The sequence below is a fragment of the Pelophylax lessonae genome (assembly GCF_965119305.1).
Source record: "Pelophylax lessonae genome assembly, chromosome: 6".
In the NCBI taxonomy this organism is placed as follows: domain Eukaryota; kingdom Metazoa; phylum Chordata; class Amphibia; order Anura; family Ranidae; genus Pelophylax; species Pelophylax lessonae.
The window spans coordinates 78903719-78922670 of record NC_138773.1 but is presented as its reverse complement, the minus strand read 5'-3'; the positions used below and the strand labels follow the sequence as shown (position 1 = coordinate 78922670).

At 44.4% G+C, this 18952-nt stretch overlaps 1 protein-coding gene across 1 annotated transcript in view; it reads left to right on the top strand.

Moving 5' to 3' along the window:
• The first annotated feature begins 336 nt into the window (after positions 1–336).
• The window catches only part of COG7 (component of oligomeric golgi complex 7), a 119055-nt gene continuing 100439 nt past the window's right edge, over positions 337–18952 (top strand). The window contains exons 1-5 of the mRNA XM_082260267.1: positions 337–461; positions 2637–2824; positions 2910–3058; positions 8449–8565; positions 15540–15708. Coding sequence (XP_082116393.1) covers positions 2659–2824; positions 2910–3058; positions 8449–8565; positions 15540–15708 — 601 coding nt within the window. The 5' untranslated portion in view covers positions 337–461; positions 2637–2658. The remainder of the gene's footprint in view (positions 462–2636; positions 2825–2909; positions 3059–8448; positions 8566–15539; positions 15709–18952) is intronic.

Here is an 18952-nt window from a genome sequence, read left to right as displayed (position 1 = left end):
CAGAAGGCTGGAGGGCGGAGATTACACGGAGGGAGAATGGGAGGAGCTGGAGTGCAGAAGGCTGAAGGGGCGGGATTTAGTTCGGCTGGAGAGGCGGAGTTGGGAGGAGCTGGACTGCAGAAGGCTGGAGGGCGGAGATTACACGGAGGGAGAATAGGAGGAGGTGGAGTGCAGAAGTCTGGAGGGGCGGAGCTGGAGTGCAAATGGCTGGAGGGGCGGAGTTCCAATCCCAGCTGAGAGACAGGGGACCAATCACACTCTGTTCTATCACTTCTCATGCATCTTTCCGCGCCCCTCCTTACACACAGCAGCGCACATTGTGAATTCTCACGACTACCAATAAAGTTGTATGGACAGGAAGTGATGTCACGCGTCGTGTCACCATGGCTCCCGTGGTCATCCAGGAAGTGTAGTAGTGGCAAGAATCACCGGAGAAGTGGGTGAGGGGCCGGGTGTCACCGGTATGTAAATCTGCAGAGTGGCCCTAACACTGGTTTTATATAGGAATATACACGGAGCTCATGTTATCTGCTGAGGGGGTACAGAGTAGGGTTGCCACATCATCCCTTTACTCCAGGACAGATATTATTACACAGCTTCTGAGGCTGATATAATTCACATAAGGCACTGAGTTTAATTACCACCTTAATTAGCCACAGAACCTGTGTGACTAATGTGTGTCCAAGTTTAAAGGGATGAGGTGGCAACCCTAGCACAGAGGTGTCAGTGCTGAGTGTAGGGACGATCGGAGGTGTCAGTGCTGAGTGTAGGGATGATCGGAGATGTTAGTGCTGAGTGTAGGGATGATCGGAGGTGTCAGTGCTGAGTGTAGGGATGATCAGAGGTGTCAGTGCTGAGTGTAGGGATGATCAGAGGTGTCAGTGCCGAGTGTAGGGATGATTGGAGGCATCATGGCTGAGTGTAGGGATGATCGGAGGTGTCAGTGCCGAGTGTAGGGATGATCGGAGGTGTCAGTGCCGAGTGTAGGGACGATCGGAGGCATCAGTGCTGAGTGTAGGGACGATCGGAGGCATCAGTGCTGAGTGTAGGGACGATCGGAGGCATCAGTGCTGAGTGTAGGGACGATCGGAGGCATCAGTGCTGAGTGTAGGGACGATCGGAGGCATCAGTGCTGAGTGTAGGGACGATCGGAGGCGTCAGGGCTGAGTGTAGGGACGATCGGAGGCGTCAGTGCTGAGTGTAGGGACGATCGGAGGTGTCAGGGCTGAGTGTAGGGACGATCGGAGGCGTCAGGGCTGAGTGTAGGGATGATCGGAGGCGTCAGGGCTGAGTGTAGGGATGATCGGAGGTGTCAGGGCTGAGTGTAGGGATGATCGGAGGTGTCAGGGCTGAGTGTAGGGATGATCGGAGGTGTCAGGGCTGAGTGTAGGGATGATCGGAGGTGTCAGGGCTGAGTGTAGGGATGATCGGAGGTGTCAGGGCTGAGTGTAGGGATGATCGGAGGTGTCAGGGCTGAGTGTAGGGATGACCAGAGGCGTAAGTGTAGATAATGTACATGGAGCTGAGCATGTGCAGAGTTTTAACTACTTGCCTTCCGGCCGCCGCAGATATACTTCGGGAGGCAGGGTCGGCTGTGGGAACCGCCGTACCTGCACAGCGGTTCGGGAGAGTGCTCCGTGCCCCCATTAGCCAGTGGGGAATCTTCACAGGGCCGGCTGCCGCAATTGCCGCAGGGCACCCCGGATGGCTCCCTGTGGAGAGAGTACAGCGATCTGCTGATAATGGTCAGGACAGGAATCAGGCTGCTATGTTGTTGCTGCTGGTGTTGTTGTATTGACCCCCTGCAGTGCCTGCCCTGCTCTGTCTGCCACTAATGCAGAAAGTGAGAGTGCGTTCTGTTCAGCACAGTTTGTGAGTGACTGTGTTTGCTATTGTATGTTCAAGCAATAAACAGTTTTTTTTTCTTGTGACTACATTTTATTCTTTGTGTTTAATGATATTTTAAATTTTGAATGCACATTTGGTATAAGGTATCTGCCGATACCGATCCGGAAGTATTATTTTGTTATGAGCTCACAAAACAGTACTTCCGGATCGGACTCGGGATCGACGATTTCACAAACCAAAAGATCGGGACCAAAAAAGTTGGATCGGTGCATCCCTAGTTTTGAATGCTTTTAAGTGCAGAGGAGGGGTTTGGGGTCTTTTAGACTCCCCGATCCCTATACAACAGTACCTGTCAAGTGATAAAAAACAAAAAAAAAAATGTTTTAAATGTACGAAAATATCGGCCGATACCGATATGCAATGGCCAAAGTATCGATTATCGGCAATGAAAAACCGATCGATCACTAGTCGAAAGTTGTGTACACACTATATGAAAATCGTACGAAAGTTCTTTGGATGAAAATTCTCGCCCGATTTTCTTATACTGTGTACGAGCCTTTACTCACATTCATACATACACATACTAGGGTCAATTTAGAAATTTAGACAGGAGACAATTAACCTACCATGTCTTTGGGGTTAAAGGGACTACCCACACAGGCACAGGGAGAACATGCAAGCTCCAGGCAGGTAGTGATGTGGTAGGGATTCAAACCAATGACCCTAATGCTGCTAGGTGTAAGTGCTAACCATTTATCTGTTATCCCTTGTTTGTGGTTCTTTCCTAGCCGCCCAGGTGTGTCCTATGCAATGGATTTCTCCCGATTTCTAGCAGATGACTTTGAAGTGAAGGATTGGGTGAACACCGCCTTTAAGTCAGTACAGAAAGATGCTCCCGGAAAGGTAGATGCACACGCTGCAACCTTAGTTATGAAACTACAGCTCTTCATCCAGGAGGTGAACAACTCAGTTGAAGGTATTATCATAAAGTTGTTTTTTTTTAAGTTGTAGTATTTGTTTTATGGACAAGCTGGTGACTGGTGTTCCTTTTTTTCCTATAGAAAGTAGCCATCAGGCCCTGCAGAACATGCCAAGAGTCCTGCGTGATATAGAGGCCCTCAGACAGGAGGCCGCCTTCCTAAAGGAGCAAATGATCCTTGTTAAAGAAGACATAAAGAAGTTTGAACAGGACACTGCCCAGTCCATGCAGGTCAGCATTGAGAGGCTCTCATTTTATTATGTCTGGACATAGACTGCGCAAATTTCAGCCGCTAAGCTCACTAGAGACCAGAGAAAATCGCTTGATTCCATTTAGGCCCCTTTTACAGGGGCGATACGAGCAGGTTCACCTGTCAGTTTTTCAGGCGGGCCTGATCAGATGGTCTATGTTGCCCTATGGACTGGCGGGTGTTAACGGACTTGTGTTGTTTACTCCGCCTACCCCTAATCCAAATAAAAAGGGGATCCATTCCTATCTGTCTAGGTGGATCGGATCAGTGTGAAGTCAGGTGTAAACAGGCAGCCAGTCCATTTACCCTCGCTGGCCCATAGAGCAGAGCAGGCTGTGTCTGTGTCCGCTTTGCAGATACTGAACAGACACAGACCGGAAATCCGCCCACTCTGCTCTGCTCAGCAGGGGATCAGCAGTCCGATTCCCTGTTGAGCAAAGCGGATTCCACAACACGTGAAAGGGTCCTTAGCATGGATGAAAAAAGTCTCCATTGTATTCAGGTGGGCAATGACAAACAGTGGCTGCATCTGATATGATGCAGTTACTGTTCAATCAAAAATGTATCACCCATCTCAGCTGATTTTCAAATCAGCTTCTATAGGCATAACAAAATAGACAAGCTATAGGAACTTTAAAGCGGAGTTCCACCCTGGGACTTTTTTTTTTTAATAAAAATACCCCCGGGACAGTCAGGGCTAGTTCATTCCACAATGGCTAGCCTCTGATCTGTCCCGGGTTGCACTTACCTGCAAGAAGAAATACTTAACCTTGAAAATGTATTGTCCAGCGCTGCCATCTCAGGTGTGGGCAGCTTGAATCCTCTTCTGTGTCCTCTTCCGTCTTCTTTGGTCCCACGATGCACTGCACCGGCCCCGCCGTCACTTCCGGTGCCGCAGCGTCATCCCTGCACAGCTTCTGGGCATGCTCAGAAACTGTTTAGCAAGGTATGACGGCGCCTTCACCGGAACTGACGTCGGGGCCGGTGCAGGCGCATTGATTCCTGGGAGCGATGACGTTCAGCTCCCAGGAATCATTGCAAAGCCAGGAAGTGACGAATCGCCGTGGCCGCCGAGGGGAGGAAGAGGAAGTAAGGTAAGTATATTTTCTTCTAAACCAGGTAAGTAAAAAAAATTGCGATTATCCATTTGAGTCCAAATCCGCCTGAGCTATCCTGATGGGAAGCTGTCTAAGCCAACAGCCAATTGTAAGCGGTGGAGGCATTCCCCACACTTAGAGTAGTCAAGGGAGTGTATATGTGTGGCTGCAGAGCTGGGAATGTCTCCACCACCTATGACTGGCTGTTGACTTAGACAACCTCCTGGTGGGATTGTTCAGGTGGTCTGAACCTGCCTGAGCGGATCACTGGTCTATAATCAATAGTAAATATTATCCAAAAGAGCAATTTACCATAAAAACCATTTAAAAGGTGTTCTACAGTATATCACCCGACTCGTATGCACATTACCTCCTAACAATATCCCAAAACTTTTGTTAGTACCAATTCATAATTTCAAAGGTGGGATGTTCTAAACTTTCTATGTGTGGGATAGCTCAAGTGGGTTTGGACTCCTCTCCAAAGTCCGAACCTGCCTGAGCGGATCACTGGCCTATGATCAAAAGAAATATTATCCAAAAGAGCTATTCACCATAAAAACTATTTAAAAGGTGTTGTGCAGCATGCCACCCAAATCTTATGCATATAATCTCCTAATAATATCTCAAAAATGTTGTTAGTACCAGTTCAAAATTTCTAAGGTGGGATGTTATAAACTCTCTATGCACATTTCACTGAACAAATCCACTTCTTCAGGAGTTATGTAGGTTACAAATTCTAAAGAATGTTGTTTTACAGTAATCATAGATTTAAATACATTATAATTATATCATACACATGATACCAGAGTGTATACAGTATGTCACAAAAGTGAGTACACCCCTCACATTTTTGAAAATATTTTATATCTTTTCATGTGACAACACTGAAGAAATTACACTTTGCTATAATGTAAAGTAGTGAGTGTACAGCTTGTATAACAGTGTAAATTTACTTTCCCCTCAAAATAACTCAACACACAGCCATTAATGTCCAAACCCCTGGCAACAAAAGTGAGTACACCCCTAAGTGAAAATGTCCAAATTGGGCCCTAAGTGAAAATGTCCAAATTGGGCCCAAAGTGTCAATATTTTCTTAACCCTCTTGGGCATGGAGTTCACCAGAGCTTCACAGGTTCCCTGTGGAGACCTCTTCCACTCCTCCATGATGACATCACGGAGATGGTTGATGTTAGAGACCTTGCACTCCTCCACCTACCGTTTGAGGATGCCCCACAGATGCTCAATAGGGTTTAGGTCTGGGGACATGCTTGGCCAGTCCATCACCTTTACCCTCAGCTTCTTTAGCAAGGCAGTGGTCATCTTGGAGGTGTGTTTGGAGTCATTATCATGTTGGAATACTACCCTGCGACCCAGTCTCCGAAGGAAGAGGATCATCCTCTGCTTCAGTATGTCACAGTACATGTTGGCATTCATGGTTCCCTCAATTAACTGTAGCTCCCCAGTGCCGGCAGCACTCATACAGCCCCAGACCATGACACTCCCAACACCATGCTTGACTGTAGGCTAGACACACTTGTCTTTGTACTCCTCACCTGGTTGCCGCCACACACGCTTGACACCAACTGAACCAAATAAGTTTATCTTGGTCTCATCAGACCACAGGGCATGGTTCCAGTAGTCCATGTCCTTAGTCTGCTTGTCTTCAGCAAACTGTTTGCGAGCTTTCTTGTGCATCATCTTTAGAAGAGGCTTCCTTTTGGGATGACAGCCATGCAGATCAAATTGATGCTGTGTGCAGCATATGGTCTGAGCACTGACATGTTGACTTCCCGACCCTTCAACCTCTGCAGCAATGCTGGCAGCACTCGTACGTCTATTTCCCAAAGACAACCTCTGGATATGACGCTGAGCACGTGCACTCAACCTCTTTGGTCGACCATGGCGAGGCCTGTTCTGAGTGGAACCTGTCCTGTTAAATCGCTGTATGGTCTTGGCCTACATGCTGCATCTCAGTTTCAGGGTCTTGGTAATCTTCTTATAGCCTAGGCCATCTTTATGTAGAGCAACAATTCTTTTTTTCAGATCCTCAGAGAGTTCCTTGCCATGAGGTGCTATGTTGAACTTCCAGTGACCAGTATGAGAGTGAGAGCGATAACACCAAATTTAGCACACCTGCTCCCCATTCACACCTGAGACCTTGTAACACTAACGGGTCTCATGACACCGAGGAGGGAAAATGGCTGATTGGGCCCAATTAGGACACTTTCACTTAGGAGTGTACTCACTTTTGTTAGCGGTTTAGACATTAATGGCTGTCTGTTGAGTTAGTTTGAGGGGACAGCAAATTTACACTGTTATACAAGCTGTACACTCACTACTTTACATTGTAGCAAAGTGTCATTTAGGAATATATTTACATACCCCACTGTATAGTGTACTTGCTTATCAGCCACTATGATATTTTGGGAGTGCACCATCTCTCCTAAATGTCCCCCTGTTATCATCAAAAACCCAGTGCACATTGCCATACCCCCACCTAATGCATGCAATGATGTCAGTAGCCTAATGATGTCAGTGTAGTCTAAAGGCTCATACACACTTGACGAAAATCGGACGAAATATCCTCCGATTTTTCTCTCTCATGCTCAGCGGTCATAACCGTTTTTAGTTGACAGTGCATAATGTTCACGAAATTTCTCGTCTGATTTTTTTTTTTTGTGACATTTGTTCCTAGACTTCCGGGTTGTCAGCCACTTCAGATCATGCGTGGTCTTTCGTATCCGATTTTTCGCGGACGTACTGCATACACGAAAATTGGTCTTCTGGGGACGGACGATAAAAATTTTGGTGTTTGTCCCTCCGTTTTTTTTCGTTGAAAATGTCGGCATCGGCTGCTGAAAGTTGTGTACACACTAGCCGAAAATCATGCGATTTTACCTCGGACGGGAATTTTCGGCAGATTTTCTACTAGTGAGTACCCCACTTACCAGGCCATGCATCCGTGGATCGTAAGCATGGTGATAATCTTTGTAGAGGGGGCATGCTAGCTCCCAATCCTCCTGTTCCCACCACCCTGCACTCGGGATACCTACAGTTCCAGAGGGAGGCGGGGGGGTTAGGCGGCGGGGTGCAGAATGAATGTAGATACTCAAAAGATGGTTGAGGAAAAGAGAGGCTGAATACTTCCCAAAATTTTCTCCACCCAAACTTGGCCCTGGAAGATAAAGGGTTACCCCAGTGTTGCCAGACACAGACCCCTGTTTATAAAAACATAGAAAACCTATCAAGATAAGCTCAAAACCTATATCCATACCTCACATGGACAATACGTGAGTTGTTATAACTTGTAGGCATATTACCACATGTAACATCAATGCATAGGTCTCCGAATCTGACAAAATCGAAGCCGTTTGTGGCCCTTCATTTCTAGCCATTTGTTTAAGTTTGAAACCAAGTGATGTTCAAAGTATGTATAAAATGTAATAATAAATGTCTTTCCTTACAACTAAACTGATGGAAAGTACATCATTAATTATTATTTATTTATTGTTTTTCTTACACTGCATTATCAAAGTTTATTTAAACCCAAGACAAAAATGCTATATGTTGCAGCTTACCAGTCCTTCAATAAGGTGGCTGAATTTGTGTTTTTTTATTTTTTTTCCTGGATTTTTTTATTTATTTGCACCTGGTAATCATGCAAACGCTTGTCCTTTAGTGGCTACAATCACTCACTCCATTGTATCTGTATATGAAAAGACAAGAAATCACTGCTCAAGGTGGTGTGATTGCCTGATCACTCACACCGGTGCATGGTAATGATTAAGCACACAGTCAGTGTGTGAAACGCGTCTACCTTGTCACGTTTGTCATATTTGAATGTCCAGTCAATAAATCTGGATTTTGACTCAACCTGGAGTGCTGCCAATTCCTTTTCCTTTATCATTGTATCTGTATAGGCTTTTCCCCAGGCTAGACTTTAAACAAAGCCTTCCTCTCTCCTTATCCTCCGAGTTTAGATGGATCCGTGGATTACAGAAGGCAGTTGTCATTGTTTGTGCTTTCATTTCAGCTCACAGGAAGTGACAAGGACACTGCATTTCTGGTAGAATCAACAAGTATTTTCTGTACTTGCTGAATTTAGCCTGAAAAAATAAAAAATAAAAAAATATCGCAATGCAGCCACCACATCCAGGGGCCAGTAATCTGCAAAATATTAAATTTTTTGTTCTTGGGTTTAAATATTTTTTTAATTCAGTCTGGGATTTATAAAATACAAGTAATATCTGATGACATGACTGTTCTCTGTGCAGGTCCTGGTGGAGATGGATAAAGTGAAGTCACGCATGCAGTTAGCAGCAGAGTCCCTGCAAGAAGCTGACAAGTGGAGTACGCTTAGTGCAGACATTGAGGAAACCTTTAAGACTCAGGTGAGTTCCCTGTGTTATCTGCTTGAACACATCATTTTCTTTTCGTTTTTGCTGCACTATCTCACTTCTGCTAATGTGTTTTTTTTTTTTTTTCTATTGCACAAGGATTTAGGCAGGCCAAAGCTATTGTTTAAGGAAAAAAAAAGGTTGTAGAATACTTACCTGGCAGCAGCTCCTTCTACAATAGCTATTGGTTCCTGAGTAAGTAAGGTCACATGGGTGCTGGCAAAGAAGGATGTTCAGGAAGGGTCAGCCAGGAAGAGTCAGCCAATCAGTGACTTCAAACCAAGATCCACGTCTTGTTGCACTAGATGTGAATGGGAACCCAAAGCTGTTTATGGTTTAGTATATTAAAGATATTTAAGATAGCAATTAGTATAGAAAATTTTGATTGTTTCGAATAGGCTAAATTTATAACAAGGTTTATGTCGGATTTTAAAGGATTAATGTACTCTCTCACCTAAAGTACAGTTATCCTTTTTCTCCCAAAGTTCCCTGACCTAAACAAACCTCTTCCCGCACTATCACTTGAATCCGAAGACCAAGACCATGAGGAATCTAGGGTCTCTAGCTAAAGTCTTTTTTTCCTTTTGCTCTGGCTGTGCAGTAGACATTCCATAGACTTTGCAGGCACAGACAGGGGGAAACAAAATTTTAGCCAGAGGCGCTGAAGGTCCCTGTGGACCCTAGTCGTCCCATTCAGAAAGTATATACAGACTCAATAAGGGCATGTCACAGTCGCATTTACATTTTCTATTTACTCCTTTTACCCCGATCAGCCATAACATTATGACCAGTAGAGGTATGGACTCCACTAGACCTCTGAAGTTATGTTGTGGTATCTGGCACCAAGCTGTCAGTAGCAGATCCTTTAAGCCCTGTAAGTTTTGAGGTGGGGCCTCCATGGATCAATCTGGTTTTCCAGCATGTCTTGCAGTTGCTCAACTGGACTGAGATCTGGAGAGTTTGGAGGCCAATGCAACACCTCAAACTCATTGTGTCCCACAAACCATTCTTAACCTTCCTAACAATATTCCCGAGTGTGGCTCTGGGTTAATATTCAGTGCCCAAAGCGGTAACCCCCGAGCCACACTTGAGATTACCATAGAATGATACTCCCCTTCCCCTGCCATCCCCTGCCATCCTCCCCAGCCGTCCTCCCGCTGTCCTCCCACTGTGTGTTCGGCCGATGCCAGAACCTTCTTCAGGTTCCCTTCCCTGCGAGCGCTGCGTCGCAGCTGGTTAAAACCGACGGGAGATTAAAAAAAAAAAAAAAAATGACATGATACAGTGTAATCTGTTAGGATTACAATTGTGTATCATACCATTTCACCTAGAGGCTTTTCCATTGCCCTGCCTATACTTTTTGCAGTACTTTGTGCCTGGAAAATTGATAACGTTCATGGCGTCCAAAAAGTGTTCTTTTAGCTCAAAAACGCTTTTGGTCGAACTGGAAAACAGCAGCGGTGAATCAGAAATATTTTAAGAACTGAGCTATAGGGATTTGTGGGAAAATTCGTCATCAGGTACTAAAAGTGACAACAGCGACGATCCTGCGACTGAGTGCGGACTTGGTGCTCTATTGACTTCGGTACGGATCAGGCAGCGCCCCCAAGGTTCCCATTTACTGGAGCACCTGGTATTAAAGTTGATGTTAACCATGACAACCCCTTGGCAATACCTACAGTTATTTCTGAGCTATGAGGTTATTGAAAAAAATAGTTACCGAGACAAACCGGTACAAAGAGCAACAATGCGCTATGCACCGGAAGTTTGCAAGTTGCAGAAAGTGGGAACCAGTGACCAAAGATGACATTTGGAAATTTCTGGGCCTAATAATTCTAGAGGGAGTGGTGGGGAAATGCCTACAGAAGTGATATTGGACAACCAATACATTACTTGCCACTCCATTCTTTGGCACAGTCATGTCAGAGTACAGATTCTCTCTCATAATGAAATATATCCACTTCGAAAACAATGAAGAATTTGATGAAATTTATTATATTATAATTTATGATTTTGTGTTTCAAACTTTATCATAACTGAGGTGTCTACTAGACTCTTGTTTGGACAGATTTAAGTGAGTTATTCATAAGAATTACAGGTCTAAAATATATAAAACATATTTCCATGCAAAACAATGTACCACTTTTAGCACAAAATTTCTAAAATAATCAGACCGCCAGGGAGGTTAAAGACGATGTACAGCCAAAACACATTTGGCTGTACATTTCCTATGGATTACAGGAATGCATTTGGTTTTCCACTCCGTTTTCAGTAGAGAGCGGGCTAATGTCTGCTCTCTGCAAACGTCACAGAAGTTAGTCCAGGCACCGCGTCATCGCAACAATGGAAGGCGATTTTCGTCCAGATGCCTGGACTGACACCCGGCTCAGCCTCTCAGCAACCTGCTGAGAGCCTGAACCGGCCGCTCCCGCCCCCTCCACAGCCTAGCACTTCAGTGAGCGAGGAGGGGGCAAAGGGTAGAGCTACTGACTGACAGTCAGCAGCTCTCTGCTCCAGGGAGCTGTCAGAACCGATCGCTCGGTTCTCAGTGCAGAGGTGCCAGGAACAGATGCCGCATCGGACCGATGCTGTATTCACCTAGGTAAGTATAATTCTCAAAAAAAAAAACAAAGCAATACATCTCTTTTAAATTCATCAGGAATGAATCAGGAGCAGGCCACCTTCTTCCATTGCTCTGTGGTTCAGTTTTGATGCTCTCATGTCCATTGTAGGCACTTTGGCTGTGGACATGGGTCAGCATGGGCACCCTGACCAGTCTGCAGCTATGTGACCTCATACACCACAACTGTGATCCTCTGTGTTCTAAAACCTTTCTATCAGAACCAGCATTAACCTTTTAGGCAATCTGAGCTACAGTAGCTCTTTTGTGGATCAGACTACACAGGCCAGTCTTTGTGCACCACGTACATCAATGAGGCTTGGCCTCCCATGAGCCTGTCGCTGGTTCAGTGGTTTTACTTCTTTGGACCGCTTTTGGTAGGCCCTGACCACTGTAGATCAGGAATATCCCACCAAAGCTGCAGTTTTGGAGATGCTCTGATCCCATTGTCTAGTTATTACAATTTGGTTCTTGACGGATCCATGCAATTGCCCATTTTGTCTGCTTTCAGCACATCAACTTCAGAGACATGTTCACTTGCTGCCTAATAAATCCCACCTCCTTTCAGCTGCCATTGTAACAATATAATAAGATAATCAATGGTATTCACTTTACCGCTTAGTGGTCATCTTGTTATGGCTGATCGCTGTATGTTCAGAAAGCTTTAGATGATTTACTTAGCTTTTTAAATGAGGTAGTGCTGGGGAAAGCTAACCGTTCTCCTCATCGAAGCTCCTGTGACCTACAATATAAATATACATCTTAAGAATATTGCCCAGATACTAATAATGAATATCTGTGACAGAATGCATAGTTTTAGGTAATGCAAAATATAATAAAAGCAAGTCTGTTATCCAGATATTGATGGCTGTGTGAGAAATAATGTGCTGCACATGTACACATACAGTGGGTACGGAAAGTATTCAGACCCCCTTAAATTTTTCACTCTTTGTTATATTGCAGCCATTTGCTAAAATCATTTAGGTTCATTCTTCTTCCTCATGAATGTACACATAGCACCCCATACTGACAGAAAAACACAGAATTGTTGACATTGTTGCAGATTTATTAAAAAAGAAAAGCTGAAATATCACATGGTCCTAAGTATTCAGACCCTTTGCTCAGTATTTAGTAGAAGCCCCCTTTTGATCTAATACAGCCAGGAGTCTTTTTGGGAAAGATGCAACAAGTCTTTCACACCTGGATTTGGGGATCCTCTGCCATTCCTCCTTGCAGATCCTCTCCAGTTCTGTCAGGTTGGATGGTAAACGTTGGTGGACAGCCATTTTTAGGTCTCTCCAGAGATGCTCAATTGGGTTTAAGTCAGGGCTCTGGCTGGGCCATTCAAGAACAGTCACGGAGTTGTTGTGAAGCCACTCCTTCGTTATTTTAGCTGTGTGCTTAGGGTCATTGTCTTGTTGGAAGGTAAACCTTCGGCCCAGTCTGAGGTCCAGAGCACTCTGGAGAAGGTTTTTGTCCAGGATATCCCTGTACTTGGCCGCATTCATCTTTCCCTCGATTACAACCAGTCGTCCTGTCCCTGCAGCTGAAAAACACCCCCACAGCATGATGCTGCCACCACCATGCTTCACTGTTGGGACTGTATTGGACAGGTGATGAGCAGTGCCTGGTTTTCTCCACACATACCGCTTAGAATTAAGGCCAAAAAGTTCTATTTTGGTCGCATCAGACCAGAGAATCTTATTTCTCACCATCTTGGAGTCCTTCAGGTGTTTTTTAGCAAACTCCATGCGTGCTTTCATGTGTCTTACACTGAGGAGAGGCTTCCGTCGGGCCACTCTGCCATAAAGCCCCGACTGGTGGAGGGCTGCAGTGATGGTTGACTTTCTACAACTTTCTCCCATCTCCTGACTGCATCTCTGGAGCTCAGCCACAGTGATCTTTGGGTTCTTCTTTACCTCTCTCACCAAGGCTCTTCTCCCCCGATAGCTCAGTTTGGCCGGACGGCCAGCTCTAGGAAGGGTTCTGGTCGTCCCAAACGTCTTCCATTTGAGGATTATGGAGGCCACTGTGCTCTTAGGAACCTTAAGTGCAGCAGAAATATTTTTGTAACCTTGGCCAGATCTGTGCCTTGCCACAATTCTGTCTCTGAGCTCTTCAGGCAGTTCCTTTGACCTCATGATTCTCATTTGCTCTGACATGCATTGTGATCTGGAAGGTCTTATATAGACAGGTGTGTGGCTTTCCTAATCAAGTCTAATCAGTATAATCAAACACAGCTGGACTCAAATGAAGGTGTAGAACCATCTCAAGGATGATCAGAAGAAATGGAAAGCACCTGAGTTAAATATATGAGTGTCACAGCAAAGGGTCTGAATACTTTGGACCATGTGATATTTCAGTTTTTCTTTTTTAATAAATCTGCAACAATGTCAACAATTCTGTGTTTTTCTGTCAGTATGGGGTGCTATGTGTACATTCATGAGGAAGAAGAATGAACTTAAATGATTTTAGCAAATGGCTGCAATATAACAAAGCGTGAAAAATTTAAGGGGGTCTGAATACTTTCCGTACCCACTGTACAGTAGCTCTTTTGTGGATCAGACTACACAGGCCAGTCTTTGTGCACCACGTACATCAATGAGGCTTGGCCACCCATGAGCCTGTCGCTGGTTCAGTGGTTTTACTTCTTTGGACCGCTTTTGGTAGGCCCTGACCACTGTAGATCAGGAATATCCCACCAAAGCTGCAGTTTTGGAGATGCTCTGATCCCATTGTCTAGTTATTACAATTTGGTTCTTGACGGATCCATACAATTGCCCATTTTGTCTGCTTTCAGCACATCAACTTCAGAGACAACATGCTCACTTGCTGCCCACCTACTTTCAGCTGCCATTGTAACAAGATAATCAATGGTATTCACTTTACCTCTTAGTGGTCATCTTGTTATGGCTGATCACTATATGTTCAGAAAGCTTTAGATGATTTACTTGACTTTTTGATTGAGGTAGTGCTGGGGAAAGCTAACCGTTCTCCTCATCGAAGCTCCTGTGACCTACAATATAAATATACATCTTAAGAATATTGCCCAGATACTAATAATGAATATCTGTGACAGAATGCATAGTTTTAGGTAATGCAAAATATAATAAAAGCAAGTCTGTTATCCAGATATTGATGGCTGTGTGAGAAATAATGTGCTGCACATGTACAGATATATAATCCATGATAACTATAGGTATATCATTTGAAAGACTGAAAATATTACTTTTAATACTTAAAGCGGTAGTAAACTCTGATACTTTGTTTCTGAATTTTATTTAGTTCAGTGTAATTTAGTTATTGCAAATCGTTGAGCCGTCATGTCAGAGCATATATATCGTTTCTTACTTGAATAAATAATGTTTTATAAAAGCTTCTTCTCGGTTGCAGCCGCTGCCATATTGACTCCTGTCTTGGCTTCAGTTTGAAGTAGAAATGTAACTTCTCAAATAACAATAAAAATAGCTTGCATGATTTTTAGAGAGGAAGTTGTGTTTTCCTTTAATGCCTTAAAGTGATTGAAAGGAAAAATTAAACAAAAAAATAACAAACGTGTCCTACTTACCTGCTCTGTGCAGTAGAACAGCCCCGATCCTCCTCTTCTTGGGTCCCCTGCAGGCGCTCTGGGCCCCTCCCCCCTTGCCGAGTGCCCCCATAGCAAGCTGCTTGCTGTGGGGATACTCGTGTGTGTGTGTGTGTGCTCGCTCCTGAGCCAGCTCTGTGTCCATTAGAGACAGTGAGCGGGGCTAAGCCCCACCCCCTGGTCCCGCCTCACTGGTTGTGATTGACAGCAGTGGGAGTCAGTGGCTCTCGCTGCTGAATCTCAGCCAATCTGGAGGGAGAGACCCAGGAGAGCCTTGAATCTCGTGCACATCGCTGGATCGGGATAAGGCTTAGGTAAGTATTTTGGGGGGACCGAGGGGAGAGCTGCACACTGAAGGTTGTTTAACTTCATGTATAGAAGGCATGAAGGTAAAAATCTTTCAGACATTACAACCACCTTTTAATAATTAGGTGGGTGACAACACTTTTGTTCCTGTGACCACCTACTGAAACATATTAGTTTGATAGCACAGTAAAAGGTACTCTGCCCTTTTTTACTGTATATGTCTATATGGTATAAGTCTCAATGATCGGTTCTCAAAGCAGGCCAGTCCAACTCCCAGCCTGGTGTATAGAGAGTTATGAAGAGGAGTTATAAAGATTGATTTTAGGCATTTATAGAGCTCCAATTTATAATGTCTGGATAACTTCATAATTGAACTAATGTTTTTATAGTTTTAGATTTGCTTGCACTTTTCTTTAAAACTTCAGCTGCTCATTACAATGCTTGTCTCTCTTACAGAACATTACAGTTATTTCTGAAAAGCTGACCAGTATGCAGGTGAGCCTGGCAATGCTGGTGGATACTCCAGATTATTCGGAGAAATGTGTATACCTGGAGGCACTGAAGAATCGTCTGGAAGCTATGTGCAGTCCTCAGATAGTTGCAGCTTTTAACAGCCAGTCTGTGGGTAAGAAATGCAGCTGTACAGCCAGAATCAGGGTTTCTCAACCAATATTTCTATTAAATAAAAAGCATGTTCCAACCTTCTAAATAGCATTGAGTGTTTTACGGGCAAGCTCTTGTAAAGCTGATTTCGTTGGCTGAACCCAGCGTGTCCTGGTCTCTTTTTAAAATACTAGCTGCCTGATTGTCTCTGGCTTCAGTATTTGGAGTCCATGAAATAGAAAAATCATACAGACAAGAAAGCTGAGGTGAAGTCATACCTATTAATGTGCAGAGTTGCCCCAGGTCAAGTACTAAAGCCAAATAGAGAGCAGCACACAGTCCATTCAAAAGGGCATTTAAAGGTTTTTTTTTTTCCACACTCGCTTTATTCTTCAGAAATGCAGAACAGCAGAGTTTTCCCCCATTCAACACTAGGATAATCTTAGCAATTCATCCATGCGGCCAGCTCTGTGCACAGACTCTTCCACCTATACAGGAACTTCCTGTTTTATGAAACCACCTATGGCTTTGTAAAAACTTAGTTTGAAATGATGGTCTGGGACTAGACTCCAAAGCTTTTAAAGCATAAACCTCCCATACCCACACCATAAACTCTTTGCCCCACCAACTAATCGCTAAGTTTGTTAAAGCCCAACTGAGGGCTAAAAACAATTTTCCTGTGCATTGGGGCTTTACCCGTGCTACATGGGTCAACTGCTCATTTTGTCCAGGGGAGAGGAGAAATCTGTTAACTCGCCTGATCCTCCACTTCACTGGTAAACTGTGCTCTCCCACGATCCAGTGGGTGACTGGTCCTAACATCCTCACGTCCAGAGCAGGTCTATGGGTGTGATGACGTCAGGAACAGTCCACCAGACTGATAGACCACAGGGGAGAAAGGGATGGAGGAGCCACAGGGACTGTCTTGTGCGGGGCAGGATTGGAGAATTATGTAAGTATATCTCCCTTCTCCAATCCCGAGACCAGGGGTCTCCAAACTTTCTAAACAAAGGTCCAGTTTACTGTCCATCAAACTTTAGGGGCGGTGCACTGGGGCCAGGGGAAGTAGAAAATGTCCTGCTGTCAGTGGCAGTAAACAATGGCCCATCATTTAGTATTAGGGGGAGTATTAGTGCTCCATTGTTCGTAACAATGTGAGGAATAGTGCCCCATTATTTTCAGTGGGAGGGATAGTGTTACATTGCTGGTGTTAATGGTAGTGATAGTGCCCCATCATTGGTGTCAATGGGAGTAATCATGCCCCATCATTGGTATCGGTGGAAGTAATAGTGCCACATCATTGGTGTCCATGGGAGGAATAATGCCCCTTTGTTTGGTGTCAGTGGAAGAAATAGATTCACATCATTGGTGCCAGTGGTAGCAATAGTGCGCCAACATTGATGTCAGTGGGAGGAATAATGTCCCATCATTGGTGTCAGTGGGAGAAGTAGTGTCCCATCAGTGGTAGGAATAGTGCACCATCATTGATTTCAGTGGGAGGAATAGTGCCCCATCATTGATGTCAGTGGGAGGAATAGTTCTCCATCATTGTCAGTGGGAGAAATAGTGCGCCATCATTGATGTCAGTGGAAGGAATAGTGCGCCCTCATTGATGTCAATGGGAGGAATAGTGCGCCCTCATTGATGTCAGTGGGAGGAATAGTGTCCCATCATTGATGTCAGTGGGAGGAATAGTGTCCCATCATTGATGTCAGTGGGAGGAATAGTGCGCCATCATTGATGTCAGTGGGAGGAATAGTGCGCCATCATTGGTGTCAGCGGAAGGAATAGTGCGCCATCATTGATGTCAGTGGGATGAATAGTGCGCCATCATTGATGTCAGTGGGATGAATAGTGCGCCATCATTGATGCCAGTGGGAGGAATAGTGCGCCCTCATTGATGTCAGTAGAAGGAGTAGTGCGCCATCATTGATGTCAGTGGAAGGAATAGTGCGCCCTCATTGATGTCAGTGGGAGGAATAGTGTCCCATCATTGATGTCAGTGGGAGGAATAGTGTCCCATCATTGATGTCAGTGGGAGGAATAGTGTCCCATCATTGATGTCAGTGGGAGGAATAGTGTCCCATCATTGATGTCAGCGGGAGGAATAGTGCGCCATGATTGGTGTCAGTGGGAGGAATCGTTGTCCCATGGTTGGCCTCACTAGCAGGAACAATACCCCACATTGGGAATAATGCCCCAAGGGCCAGATAAAAGCAAGCAATGGGCCGCAGCTTGGAGACCACTGCCTTCGACAAAAATGAGCAGTTAACCCGAGCAGTGCGAGCACAGCTCCACTGCATGGAAAAAACATTTTTTTACCCAGAGTTAGGCTTAAAAAAAAAAAAGTCAGCAGTCTTAGGTGATTTAAAAAAAGAAAATGTAAAACTTTATTATTTATTTAAAGTTCAAATTAGCAGCCACCAAGCAGTCTCCCTGAAACTTACTGAAAAGCTCTCCGCATTTGAAGCCATTTTGGTTAGCAGGATATAAACTGTCTTTTAACCCATTATTCCCTAAGTTATAAGGGGCCGCTGGCTCCTTTTTCCACCTGTTCTGGTCCTGCCCACAGATACTGGCTTACTGGAAGCAAATTACCTTTTTGCATGAAGTGATGGGTTCCCTATACAATTCCCTGATTGTGCCTGTTTGGGTCCTTCTGAGTCTTTATAAACCTATACCTGCATACCTTTAGGAATGAAGAAATGTTTCCTGACAAGTAGCTGATCTCTTGTGGATCTAAGGTTGTAAGGTGCCTAGCGTTAACAATGGAAAGCATAGTTTAATAAAACACACTTGTTTAAGAAACTGATCTATGTGAGGTTGCCCAAAAAATTGAGAAAACGGTATGTGGCAGTCAGAATCTTCTATTTGCTGTCCTAATCTTATTATACAGACTTTGCTATGTTATTTTGCACTTATTCCTCTGAACAGTCAGTAATTAGGTCTCTTAATTTAATTTTAGCAATTCGATAACTTTCTGATTGTCTATATACTACATTTCTTCTGTGTATGTTCTATAGCAGGGACCTTGTCCTATATATTCCTTTGAATGAATATGTACAGCGTAGGTGCATGTCTTTGTCAGTACTGATATTGCTACTTCATGGTCATTACTTATAATTACTCTTTTGGATTAAATAAAAAAAAAAATCAAATCAAATGTTAATGTGTGTGAAGTTGGGTTGTATTATCAGGAATCCAGATACATTTCCAACTGTCTTCCTTTGGAGCCAGGTATACCCCTTCCCAGACTTTTCCCTGGG